The following is a 13,621-nucleotide window of genomic DNA, read 5'->3' on the forward strand; positions in this document are numbered from 1 at the left end:
CACTGCAAACATCAATTTTTAATGCTTTGTTTTAGTACAGAAAGTACACATTACTTTTTTCTTAAGGTAAAGGCTTAATTTTTAACTCAGATTTCCAAGATGAGAAAAAAGAAATGTGTGTCTGTGTCCTTCACCTTCTGTGTCATCATTGTTGTCCCCTAACTCCAATTTAAAATGTTAGTCATAGAATCAATCATAGACTGGTTTCAGTTGGAAGGGACCTTAAAGCTCATCCAGTTCCAATCCCTGCCATGGGCAGGGACACTTTCCACTAGACCAGGTTGCTCCAAGCTCTGTCCAACCTGGCCTTGAACACTGCCAAGGATGGGGCAGCCACAGCTTCTCTGGGCAACTTGTGCTAGCACCTCAGCACCCTCACAGGGAAGAACTTCCTAAGTTTCATCTCCATCTCCCTTCTGTCAAGTTAAAGCTATTCCCCCTTATCCTGTCACTACATACCCTTGTAAGAAGTCCTTTTCCAAGTGATCTAAGTGTTCCCCACTTAGCAGATGCAAAATGTTTAAAAAACCCGAACAATCAAAACAAGACAGACACACAAATAGTGCAAGTGCTTTTATGTATGAAAACACCACAGCCTTGTAGAAGACTGTGGTATGTCCCTGCTCTCACAGGCCTACTCTTCGCACACCACACCCTTTGCGAGGGCCTAAGCATTCCTCAAGTCTGAAGAGGCAATTTTGCATTATGATCCTCATTAGTGAGTGGTCAACCAGTAAAAGATTCAAACAGGGAAGTGCTACAGAACCTCTATCAAGCCAGCTCTGTGCAACACAACATATCCTTACTGACATCATCTTTTAATAAGGTATGTTAAAGTTACATCAATCTCTGGGAAGACAGACACTGTTCCTGCCCGGAACCCCTCTGTCAAACTGGTGAGAGTTATTCAACACACAGAAGCCAGATGTGTGAGAGCTTACTTCCATTCTGCACCCAAGATATGAAACTGGTGCCCCAGGCAGGGCTGGTGACTATCAAGTGCCTACAGAAACCAAGGCACATACAGGAATCAAGAAACCAAGCAGAATATACAAAGGCCAAGAATTATCTGCTCCTATCCTTACCCAATTGTGCAAAAATGATCTGCATGTTACCTGTTTTTGACGTTATTTTACGCCCAGGAACTCCTGTCTATCTCTGTTAACATGCTAGAGGAAGAAAGCATACTCACTGCTGTGTGTCTTGTGAAGGAGTCTATTGCACAGTGATTTTTTCAAATTTTGTAGCGGTACCAAGGCAGAGTGCAAACTGACCTTAAAAAGCAGTGAAATCTGCCTTCTCAGTTTTAACTGCCCTTGCACTCTAGCACAAGCTATTTCATGATGCAAACTTATCCTTAACCGAGTTGTACAGTCAGTTTTCCTGCAAATTTTAGTGCTTCGTCTGTATGGTTTTATAGCACAGAAGGAAACTGTATAGACAGAAGGCTTGCATACAGTAAGCAAGTTTTTAGTCACTAACTAGCAACATCCTTAAGCCCAAAAAGCTTCTTGCTTCTGCAGAGCAGACCATGACAATCCAAGGGGAAAGGTGTGAAAATGATGGAAAGGGACTCAATGCTAATGAAGGGAAACTGCCACGATTAGCTGAAAGCCTATGAAGTACGTTAAACCACAGCTTAAAAAAAGCTCAGCATTCATGGACCTCAAGAAAAGCTGAATCCTCAAGGATTATACAGAGCTTGGATTGCAATTTGACACAGTAATCCCTGAACTGAAATACAAAAAGAAAATTGATGAAACTCATGAATCAGACACTGAATATCCATCTCTGTAATCTATAATTAAGCACTACACCATATCCACTCACCACAGGTTAGAATGAGTTAGAAAAATAAATTTTAAAACCCAGCCTTGCTACATTCTTTAGCTCAAACTTGCAATGATGTTGAGAACTAGTACTTTAAATATACCAAAGTATTTTGTAATAACTGCGTGTTTTTATCTAACTGCTCCTTACATGACATCCAAGCTCTGTATGATCTCTGAAAGTTCAGTCATCTCTTGCCCTGCCATTTTGGGCAGAATCATTTACATCTAAGCAGAGGGAAATTAAAGTTCATTATTATTTCACTGCTAATATTTTACTATGCACGCATACAAAATACCTTTTGTCTAAAGTTAGGGTGACAATTAACTTATATCTTAATAGTGCATGATATCTGTGGTGGGAATCAGCCTCCCTGTATATCAATACAACATTATTAATAAAACCCAGAGTCGCATTTTTTCTAATTCTTCACACCAGTACTCAATGCCTGTGTCAGTAACTGTGCTTTGCATGGAAGGCTTTACACATTCATTCATGAACACACACACACACCTCCCCCCCTCCCCCCCAAACCAAGGAGCCACAACGAAAGCAGCTGAGGATCTAAAACCAGCACTACTGCCAACTTCAGCACAATCAGTGTACCAGAAGCACAGCAGAGCCTGCCTGTTTCTTGCCGCTAACCAGGTATTGCTGGATTAAGCTTAGCACTTGAATAACCCTGGAGAGGACAGGACAAAGGTGAAAACACTCCCTTCAAGCCCGACCTGCTGTTCCATAAGTGACAAGACTCCAGAAGCACTTTCCTCTGCATTGCAGGTGGCATTTACAGAGAGACAAGAACTCTTCCACAACCACAAATTGATTTTCCCCTTTAATCCACTGCTCTGAGAGGATGGTGCCATGCAACAATACAGCCAGAGGAGAAACAGCCTAAGTGGGACTGACTTAGTGCTGTGGAGAGTGCTAGACCTGGAGGCTCAATAACCAAACCTGACAGACACCCGCTGCCAATCACTGCTGCAGGACTACACCTGCTCCCATGAAAATCAATAACAGTGTAGGCATTGATTAGCGTCAGTCCCTTGCTATCGATATTTAAACTGATGTCTTTGAATGACTACAGAGTTAACATAGCATGGCCACAAAGACAACGTCCACAGATGCTGCACTCAGTTCTGCAGTACACAGCCTGGCGCTAAGCTGTTCCTCAACTTTCCTCAAAAGCGCTCCATGCGTTTGTTACTTGAAGTACTATAGCAGCCTTCCAGTACCTAAATGGGCTTAGAGGAAAGCTGGAGAGCTTTTACAAGGGTATGTGGTGCAAGGATGAGGGGGAATGGCTTTAACTTGACAGAAGGGAGATGTAGGTGAGACATTACGCAGAAGTTCTTCCCTGTGAGGGTGGTGAGGTGCTGGCACAGGTTGCCCAGAGAAGCTGTGGCTGCCCCATCCCTGGCAGTGTTCAAGGCCAGGCTGGACAAGGCTTGGAGCAACCTGGTCTAGTGGAAAGTGTCCCTGCACATGGCAGGGGGTTGAGACTGGATGAGCTTTAAGGTCCCTTCGAACCCAAACCATTCTGTGATTCTATGATTATGACTCTATGAAAAGCTGCCTATGACAAAAGCGAGCACTGCTGGTTCCCAAACCAGAGTTATGACTCTTTTACAATCACTCTTACAGACATTATGAATCTATCTTCAAGAAAAGACAGAAGTTGAGAATTCAAATGAATACTTTCATTAGCTGGAAGGAAAGTATGATAAGTAACTGAATACATCCAAGTTAAATGCCAACTATAATTTAATCACTACCGAGTTTACAGAGTTTTCTTTTTTAAATAATTATAGAGCATGATAACTTTCTAGCCTACCAGAAATGGATTCTTTCTCTAGGTCTATGTGCAATAGCAGTAATATGAATCATCCATTATCACTAAGTCCCCACGTTCAAAGGTTAATGCTACGATTGCTGTGCCCCTTTAGACTTCATACTTGACAGATTCTCATTTGGAGGGGTGTATGAAACGTCTCAGAAGACAGGTATCGAAAGAGACATTCATGGGGCAGACCAAGTATATATAGCACTAATTTTCACCCTGGAAGTTAAGGTCATCAACCTGCAAGTCACCTACTAGTGACTGCATTACCCTGAACGTATAGTACTGCAGGGTAAATAACTGTCATTCCCACCCCCGAAGTCCTTGCCAGTTGTGCTGAAAAGCTTTCTAACCCTTCCAGAAATCTAGCATATGATAGCAACTTAATTCCTATTCAAAGCCACACTGCTTGCAACATCAAAACAATAAATCCAAAGTGTGGTAATGGCTTTGGGAAATACAGGACATTTTTGTGTCAATAGTACCACCTGCTGGATTTTGAGACTATAAAGAGAGTTGGAGACTAATCAGCATTGACAGAAGTCAGATGGAGATGCAATTCAATATTGCTCTTGTACAAATGCCACCCACCATAACTAAACCATTACAAATGAGCAGGTAACAAACTGCCGGATCTTCTAAGGAGCTGCCAACATCACACAGAAAGTTCAGAGGCATCTTCAATGTTTTTTGTTAAATCAGATATTCAAACCTCACTGCTACCCCAATAAAAGCAATATGCTGCTACTAATGTCAGTGTTGAGTATGGTTTCTTTCTTTATTTATTTTTTTTAAGTTGACTGCAAAACCAATGTGTTTTTCCACTAGGGTATTATTTGTCAGGGTGGGGAAACTGGACAAAAATGCCCCCAAAAGCACTAAAACATACAAAGAAAAAAAAACAAAACAAAACAAACAAACAACCTTTACTATTGATATGAGGTGTTAATATTTCTGATCTCATAGTATCAAGAAATACTCAGCATGCCATGAAAAAAAGAGCACTGCAACACATAATGGAGAAGAACACACTTTGCCATGTCAAGTGATCACTGCGAACTTTATAGTTAATTCACCACAAAACGCAGAGGGCTGCTCTGCACTGTCCACACCCAACACAAGAAGTAAGTTTCCAGCAGAAAGAAAAGCAGAAATTTGAGTAGTAAGGATTAGGAGACTCCAATGCAGGTGAATTCACCCAAAACCCACAGGGTAGGTCTTTTTTACCAGTACTACCGTACACCACACAACTGCCCCAGGGAATAAGCTGCCCAGTGCTATGAGTGTGAGAGCTTTCTATCAACCCTCACCTCGTTAACCAAACACAGCAAGGCTAACTCCTCTCTCATACTGACTCCAGATTACCTCCAGATCTGAATTCGTATCTAGTTTTCAAGCTATCACTGATTATCGGTGCATCTAAACACACAAAGATCCTGTTGATCACTTCATATCACACATCTTCAGGATTTCTTTAAGCTCCTCCCAAGAAGACTCAAATGGAAACAGTTTGAAGACTTTAATCGAAGTGACACTGCTAAAAGGTTATCCCCAAAACTTCAGCAGTAAAAACATCAGCCTTGACAGCCGTCAGTGATAACTTATAAGCCTTTTTTGCTAGAAGTTATTACCATATTTCCTGCTGTTTCTCAACAAATAACTTTCAGGCAGGCTCCTGGAAATAACTGAAGCTGTGCTTGAACCACTCACTTTTTCAGTTATGCATCTTTAAAGAAAGCTGTGCTCTCTTTCCCTGTGCAGAGTTCTGTCCAAGGGTACTTGAATCTTTCTTTAAACCTGTTAGATGCAGAAAAGTGTATTTCAGCTGCACTCAGAAGTTATCATCTGATAGGTCAAGCAGGAGACTGCAACCAACCAAGAACTCCTCAGGTGTAACCTGAAGCTTGACACACATGAAGCACTTAATCCACATAACCATCAACAAATAGCACCTTCATACTTTAAAATAAACAATAATAAATGCTTTTATTATAAAGCAGAAAGTGAAACCATAACCCACTACACCACACAGCAGAAAAGTTACTGCAGCTCCTAGGACAACAGAACCAAACTACTCTGCAAGAGCATTTGTGCACTCCTGCAGGTAATCTCAGCCTCACTAGCAAGGGACAGGCAGCAGGTGAGCCCCCTCCAGCTCCCTCTCTCACCAGCCTCATCAGTTTCCCACCAGAACAGGAAGACTTTGGATGTTCAGTTCAGAAACCCCAGCCGTGATGTGTGAAATATTTAGTTCAGCAATGCAAGAACCTTACCTGATGGCTGGGAACTAATACAAGAACTGAAATTAATACTTTACAACAGTGTTTGACATCACATGCCCATGGCATAAATGGGTGGAAGAACAGCGGTGCAAAAAGATATCATAGAATCATAGAATAGTTAGGGTTGGAAAGGACTTTAAGATCATCTAGTTCCAACCCCCCTGTCATGGGCAGGGACACCTCACACTAAACCATCTCACCCAAGGCTCTGTTAAACCTGGACTTCAACACCGCCAGGGATGGAGCATTCATAACTTTCTTGGGCAACCTGTCCCAGTGCCTCACCACCCTCACAGTACAGAATTTCTTCCTTATACCCAATCTAAACTTCCCCTGTTTAAGTTTGAACCTGTCACCCCTTCTCCTATCACTACAGTTCCTAATGAATCACAGAGGTAGAAAAGAAGTTGGGTAAGATGTTCATTGCTTATAAGGAATACAGTTACACCTTTCCTACGTAATCCTTGGGCATGGGTGTATACACCAACATGCAAATTCAGGAAATACTGAACAGGGTAATGCTGGAGTTTAGCATAAATAACTAGAAGAGAAGGTGGCAAAATTCTAAGTGAAAGAGACAGAAAAGAGGGAAAGACTTTTGCTTTCCTCTATTTACTGAGTTTTCCAGTGAAGGCCAGCAAGGGAAGCAATTGTTGCACAGCAGCTCCTGACAGTAAGCTATAGCAAAGCATTCCAAAGTCAAACTGTGCAAGTCAAAAAAGCCAAAAGCCGCTGGATGAGAAGTGTAAGGCATGGGCTACACAGGTCCCTGCTCAGCCAGACCTCATGTTCTACGTGCGAGTGTGCTGGTCCTCCAGGACAAGCGGTGCATGCAGGAGCTTCCAGCACTTCCTAATGAAAGGGCTGCGAGCTTAGGCTGTGCCAGAGCACCCATGGGCTTGTCTGGCTACAGGCAAATCAGCAAAAGAACCTCTGCAGCTCCACCACCAACAGACCTGTGTCAGAGCTTCAGACAGGGAGAGTGGAAGGTGTGCCAGGCTGTGGCGGGGGGAGGTGGAATTAGATGAGCTTTAAGGTCCCTTCCAACTCAAACCACTCTATAGTTCTATAAAATTTTTGTGTCTTTTTACAAAAGAACGTAGTGACAGGACAAAGGGCTTTAAACTGCCAGGAGATTGAGATTTTGGCACCTTCCCTGCGAGGCTGCTGAGGCACTGGCACAGGTTGCCCAAACAAACTGTTGCTGCCCCATTCCCGGCAGTGTTCAAGGCCAGGCTGGCGTAACCTGGGTTGGAACTGGATGAATTTAAGGCCCTTTTCAACCTACACCATCCCATGGCTCCCCACAGCGCCGATCTCGGCAGCCCCGCTCCCACCCGCCGGGTTGCGCCGCTCGGTGGCAGCACCGGCTTGGGGAACGGGAGGACTGGTCGCCGTTGGATGGAGCCCTGTAGCCAACTTCCCGGAGCGAGCTGGACGTTAACGAGAACTATCGACCTTTAGCCCTAAAATAGGACGAATCTAATTTAGTTTCATGCCTGGGGGAAGGAGAACTAGCGCTGGTCTACCGCTGTTTCTTTCGCCCACCCCCACCCCCCCCCCGCGGGCCTCCTGGCCGGGCCCGGCCAAGCCGCCCTCGGCCGCCGGCCCCACGACGGGGCGGGCCCTGCCGGAGAGCAGCGCCGGGCGGGGCCGGGCCCGCCACCGCCTCTCCGCTGTCCGCCGGCACCGCAGCGATTGCGGGTCGTGCGGGCGGTGTGGCCCGCCATGGGGCTGTGCCTGCCCTGCATGGGGGGCGCAGTGAAGGACGTGGTGGAGACGCCCGATCCGGTGAGTGCGGGAGCACGTTCTCCCGCTCCGCCTGGGTGTTGGGTAGGGGGACTGACGCGGCGAGCTGCGGCCCTCCCCGCTGGGGCGGGGTGGGGAACCTGGGCCGCCCTAGCTAATATGGCGGCCAGGCCGCAGGGAGGGGCGTGGCTGCGCCGGCAGCGCTCGCCGGAAAGCCTCAAAGCAGCGAAAAGGCCGCGCGGGTGCCGGGTAGAGCGGGTGGCCGGGTTTCCGTCATGGGAGAGCTGTCTGGGACGGGGCTACGCGCACCCGTCCTCTGCTGCCTCAGGCCTCACCCGTGAGCCCTCGTTTGGAGACAGCGATTTCATGTCGAGGGGGTCCGAGCCACGGCTGGGGCCATGGTGACCCTCTCTTTAACTGGAAACAGTGAAATCTAGCGCACAGTGATGCTCGGTTCTAACTAACCTTCTCTGTGTGTACCTGAGAGGCGGGGTCGGTCACCGCTCCCAGGTAACAAGTGGTAGGACACGATGAAACGGCCTTAAGCTGTGCCAGGGGAGGTTTAGACTGGATATTAGGAAAAAATTCTTCCCCAGAGGGTGTTCAGGCATTGGAACAGGCTGCCCAGGGCAGTGGTGGAGTCACCGTCCCTGGAAGTGTTATCAAACCTTGTAGATGAGGCCCTCAGTGCCATGGTTTAGTGGTGGCCTCGGCAGTGCTGGGGAACGATTTGGCTTGATGATCTTAAAGGTCTTTTCCAACCCGTTTGATTCTGTGGTTTGTAGGATGGCATTTCTTCTGGCGAGTAGGAACCTATCCCCATGCTTCTGTACCCCTTTATCTGAAGGTTTTGTGGGGGTAGAAGGAAAGGAGCCCACTCAGGCTGGAGGATTGAGCTTTCCTCTGCTCAAACTCCAAAAGGACGTTTCACACCCTGCGTGCCTTTCAGTTGGAATTTTTCAGAGTGAAGGCGTAAAACTGACAGCTGAATACAGATTTTTGGTGGCGGTTTGCTGTGGCTGTGTCAGCAGCTGCTCCTGTAGCATCTGAGTCACTAGAAACACTTTGTTCTTGCAGACTGGCAATGCAGAGAAAGATGATGCTAATTGGCTTAAGGTTGGCATTTTGTGGCAGCTTGCATTGCAGAGTTGAGTCATCCTCTAAAAAAACTGAGACTTTCAAAAGAATGTACAGACTGTGCTGGAAGAGAATTTCACTGTCTTTCACTTTTTATTTAGGAAATAAAAAGAAGACAGCTAGCAGAAGCTGCTGAAAAGAGGCAGATGGAGGTAAGGTCTGATAAAGTGCCATTTATTCAAAATATATTTAAGGTAACAGATTTATGGGGAAAATAGCCAGTACTCTCTGGAAGCACTGGATATTGTGCCTGGATTGTGGGAATTGCCATTAAATATTTTCATAGCATTAATGTTTTACCTTATACCATTTTTACATATCTCTATAGTCATGTTTAACAGCTTGGTATGTGCTCTGAGACCATTGCAAGATAACTGAGCTTGTTTGGATGGGAGTAGTTAAGAAAACAACCTGAAAATTGGAAAAGCAAGTTGAACATTTGGGTTTTTTTCCCCGCCATGACTTGATAACAAGAGATTGAGAAATACTTCAAACTGGAATCATCAAACAATTGTTGTGCTAGCAATTTCAAGTGGTACTGCACTTGTACTTCACTTACAAATGCAGGCTATAGGCACTTGCAAGTTCAGTTTATCAGTGTGGAAACAGTTGGGCTCATAATTCCAGAAGAGAACAAGTATTAACTTACTCTTCTGTCTTTTTAAGATTGTTAAGCTTTAAATACTGCAATATCCTTGCAAGCTAGAAGAGGGTAGGATGCAAGCATACTAACAGAATGTAAAATAGCTAGCCTGTTTATACCTTTCCATACCCCTCAAAAAGTTTATAACATACACCACACAAAAGCTGTTGTAAGTAAAAAGTGTATGTTTGAGACCACAGCTGAACTAGCAAGAGAAAGGAACATGTTGTATGAGTGTTAGTGACGTTACATATTGAATTAAACATCAGCCATTATTGATGAGGACCATGTTGACCTGTTTTAAGGGAGTTTGGTCAATAATTCAAGCCACAGTTGATTGATGCTTCAGAGTCCTCTAAAACCCCTTGATTTTGTGTCAGACTACATAGAATCACAGAATGGTTTAGGTTAGAAGGGGCCATAAATCTCATTTCGTTCCAACTCTGTGCCATGGGCAGGGACACCTTCCACCACACCAGGGTGCTCAGTGACTTGCCTCAGTAGCCTGTTGAGAGTTGTGCTTCTCATCACAGCCTTGAATTTCAGGCGAGAGGATTGCTACTTTCCTCTGTTAGATTATAACATCTTTTGTGTAGCTATAGTGACATAACCCAAAACATAGCTAAGGAATCAGTTTTTAGAACATATTTCTTTTTTTCTGTGTTTACAGCATTAAGTGTTCATAGTTCTGATATTCCTGCCATATAGTCAAGGTCCTCTTCAGACCATCACCAGGGGGATGTGAAGTAGGCAGCTGACAGAAGGTTTCTCATCTAGGTATTTACTGCTGTCCGTACATCCTGTGAAGTTTGAAGGGTAGACTGGCACACAGGTTATTTCTCAGATCACAGTTTAGAAGTTCTTACAGCCTGAGCACTACCAACACAAGTTTTTTCTAACTCCCCTGCATGTAAAGTTCTCATCATTTTCAGTAGTAGCTGTACAGAGCTTGTGACTTCCTCTGCTTATTGTTAGAATAGAATATTGTCATGATTTCCATCATTTGTATGCTATCTCTAGGTAAGGTAACCTTTTGATAAAAAGAGATGGAATAAGTGACCACATGATGAAACAGCTAAAGTCCTTGGAAGTTCTGTCTGCCTGCATCATCTCTTCCCAGTTAGTTCTGTTTCTGAGGGCAAGAATAGGCCCTGACACTGACAAAACCACAGACTAAAGATTTATTGGACTGTTAGGAAGGGAGGTTCTGGTTCTGCTTCTTAGTATGCAAAGCAGGTACATGTAACTGCATTAAATATGTTCACTTGGATGTAATAACAATATGAAACAAACCCCTCGCAGATACCTGCAGGACCAAGAGCTCACAGTGTGAAGAAGCATCCTAAAAGGTCTATATTTAGGTAATAGTAGCATTACTTAATGTTTCAGTCTTTTCACACAAACCAGAATTCACAAAAAGTTATTGCCAAGACTTGCAGTTTGGTTTCTATACAGAAAAATAGCTGAGTGGTCTTACCCAAACGTGTTCTCTTCCAGGCTTCCTCTCGAGGTATTAAGAACGTTTACTCTGTAGAGCAAAAGAAAAAGAAACAGGAAGAAATGGAAAAAAGAATGACAGCTTCAGGTTCTGGAGGAGGAGGACTGAGAGTAAGTTTAAAGAAGAAACAACATGATGCAGCTGTCTGTATTTTCACTGAGAAAGTCCTGCTTTGTTGCTGTCCATAAGATTGAATAACGAGGAAAAACTAAGAGGAAGGGAAATGAAAGCATGGGTCATTTTCACAATGTTCTTAGTGAGGCTTCATTTCTGGGACACAAAGACAGCAAGGATGGCAGAGAGCTCCCCATTTCTTCCTCCTCAGTTTCTCCATTGTACTTTCAGCACTGGGGACCTTCTCATAGATTTGCCCTGTACTCAGTGTCTCTTTTCAGTACCAGCTGTGATTGTCTCACTTCCCTCCGTTTACAGAAAATGTTTGAACCAAGTAGGGTAATGTCTTTGGGTTTCCTGTGTCTGTCTCTGCATTCAGTGTTGGCATAGACACTGACCAACTTTACTGCAGTTACTACTAGTTTTCTAATGTAAACTTTGTCAGACCAGGCAGAGATTTAATTTAGAAATAGAATCCCAGACTGTTTTGGGCTGGAAGGGACCTTGAAGCTCATCCACTTCCAACCCCCTGCCATGGGCAGGGACAGCTTCCACTAGACCAGGTTGTTCCAAGCCCTGTCCAGCTTGACCTTGAACACTGCCAGGAATGGAGCAGCCACAGCTTCTCTGGACAGCCTGTGCCAGCGCCTCACCACCCTTGCAGGGAAGAACTTCTTCGTTTATCTAACCTAAATCTTCCCTCTGTCAGTTTAAAGCTATTCCCCCTTGTCCTGTCACTACCTGCTCTTGTAAAAAGTCCCTTTCCAGATTTCCTGTAGGCCCTTTTTAGGTATTGAAGACTTAAAAGGTCTCCCCAGAGCCTTCTCTACCCCAGGCTGAACAAGGCCAGCTCTCTCAGCCTGTCATTATGAAACGAGATTCCTGTAGAATGTCTCCAAAGCAATAGGTACATCTGGTTATCAAAACACAGGTTTCATAAGCCTTCACCTCTTACTGTCACTGCTGTATGTGGCTCAGCGGGCATTTTAGACAACCTGGTGCTGGTGGGTTACACATCCCTCACTTGCTGGGTATAAAAGGTGTTGGAATGGGAATTCACTGTATTTAGACAACTTTGTGTTTGGGTTGGGTTTTTTGGGGAGGTTCGTTAGTTTGGTTTGGTTTTTTTCTTGCTTTCCCCTATCTTCATAAAAACTTGTGGTGTGTTATGTTGTTTTTGTCTCTAGTGGCAGGTTGGATAAAGAAGCATGACTTGCAAAGAGAAGATTGACGTTTACTGCCAATAACTTGCCAGTTTCTGCAGCTGAGTGGCACTTACTCATCATGTGGCTTTTGCTGTTTGCATATGAAGACTCAGCAGTACTTCGCCATTGTGGGAGAGCAGGGGTGGAAACACACTAAGAAATTTAAAAACTAACTTTGAGCACTAAGTTTTCGCCAGTTTTTGTTTATTTTGTGTGCATGTTTTATTGCTTCCCTGTCACACGACTGAGGTGGATTCACATGGAAGTGGCCTCCGTGTACCTGTAGTGAGTCAGTACATGGATGCTTATCTGGTCAAGTGGGTGTCTGTCTGTGTGACTGGCTTAGGCACATCTCAGGTGTCCATGTGGTGGTATTGACCCTTATTTCAAACTCTCCCATCAAACTGTTTTCTAAGTCCTCATGTAGAAAGCTGTCCATAAATATATATATTTGAATATGTGGGTAATGACATTTCTCTTCAGTTTCTTAATGACTTTTGAACTGCTTAGGGATTTAGTGCCTTGTTCAAAACAGAAAGCAGATTCACAGTGGACCCTTGCCAATAGAAGTGTTTTGTGACACTAGCTTAAAAAAAATAGAAACCTTTATAAACCTTATGTACTTACATGAAGAAAGCTGTTCTATTATGAGCCTAATAATTGTTTTTGGATGTGCATTTCCTTTGAGACTGTAAATATTTATAGTGAATGCTGGAAGTTAAACATTACATTAATAGTATTATTAGTCTTTCTCTTTTATTACCACAAGAGAGCAATGCTGCACCTCGCAGGAGTTTGAAAAACAAATGGCAAAGGACTTCATCACGTCTTGGATGGTTCATTTTCTCAGATTTGTGTTCTGTCCTGTCTAGGTGGGTTTGTTATTGTGCAGTAACATCTGCCAAGTGTCCAAAACTCTGTGACTATTTCCCTGTCTTCAGCAATGTCTGTGGTTCCTTTCCCAAACATGAAGCTGTCTTTTATTATTTATTGCTCCCTAAACCCTGGTGTTAAAACCAGACTTTCAAACTAATAGCCTCAAGCCACTGCTTTGATAGAGCGGTTTGTTGCACCATGTTTGACACTTGAATCTAACTTCATTTTCCCCAGAGAGCACAATGCTTGGCCTCAGTATCTTACTGGCCTCATTTCTGTCCTAGTTTAGGTTATAGAGGCTTCCCCCACCCCACCTTGAACTAAATATTTCTGCTTTTATCTCCCTCGGTAGCGTTTCATGCTGTCTTAGGAGCGCAGTCCTGACACAATGAGTTTTCTGGCTTAGCCTTCAGAATTGAGAAGAGAGACTTTTCAGTATTAACATAG

General features: G+C 44.1%; 1 protein-coding gene across 1 annotated transcript; it reads left to right on the forward strand.

Moving 5' to 3' along the window:
* The first annotated feature begins 7,586 nt into the window (after window positions 1-7,586).
* Window positions 7,587-12,471, forward strand: SVIP (small VCP interacting protein). The gene is made up of 4 exons (XM_057414393.1): window positions 7,587-7,743; window positions 8,940-8,990; window positions 10,979-11,089; window positions 12,281-12,471. The coding sequence occupies exons 1-4, from the start codon at window positions 7,681-7,683 to the stop codon at window positions 12,293-12,295; spliced, it is 240 nt and encodes a 79-aa protein (XP_057270376.1). The 5' UTR covers window positions 7,587-7,680; the 3' UTR covers window positions 12,296-12,471.
* Window positions 12,472-13,621: the final 1,150 nt, after the last annotated feature.

This window comes from Pezoporus wallicus, unplaced genomic scaffold (genome assembly GCF_028554395.1).
Source record: "Pezoporus wallicus isolate ANWC-B61680 ecotype Strahan unplaced genomic scaffold, APGP_CSIRO_Pwel_v1 contig_5967, whole genome shotgun sequence".
Taxonomy (NCBI): domain Eukaryota; kingdom Metazoa; phylum Chordata; class Aves; order Psittaciformes; family Psittacidae; genus Pezoporus; species Pezoporus wallicus.

Excerpts from the sequence above, each read along its gene's own strand:
- SVIP (XM_057414393.1), top strand. The coding sequence starts at position 7,681 with ATGGGGCTGTGCCTGCCCTGCATGGGGGGCGCAGTGAAGGACGTGGTG. Across the intron at positions 7,744-8,939 it reads TGGTGGAGACGCCCGATCCG|GAAATAAAAAGAAGACAGCT; the intron begins GTGAGTGCGGGA and ends CTTTTTATTTAG. Across the intron at positions 8,991-10,978 it reads CTGAAAAGAGGCAGATGGAG|GCTTCCTCTCGAGGTATTAA; the intron begins GTAAGGTCTGAT and ends GTTCTCTTCCAG.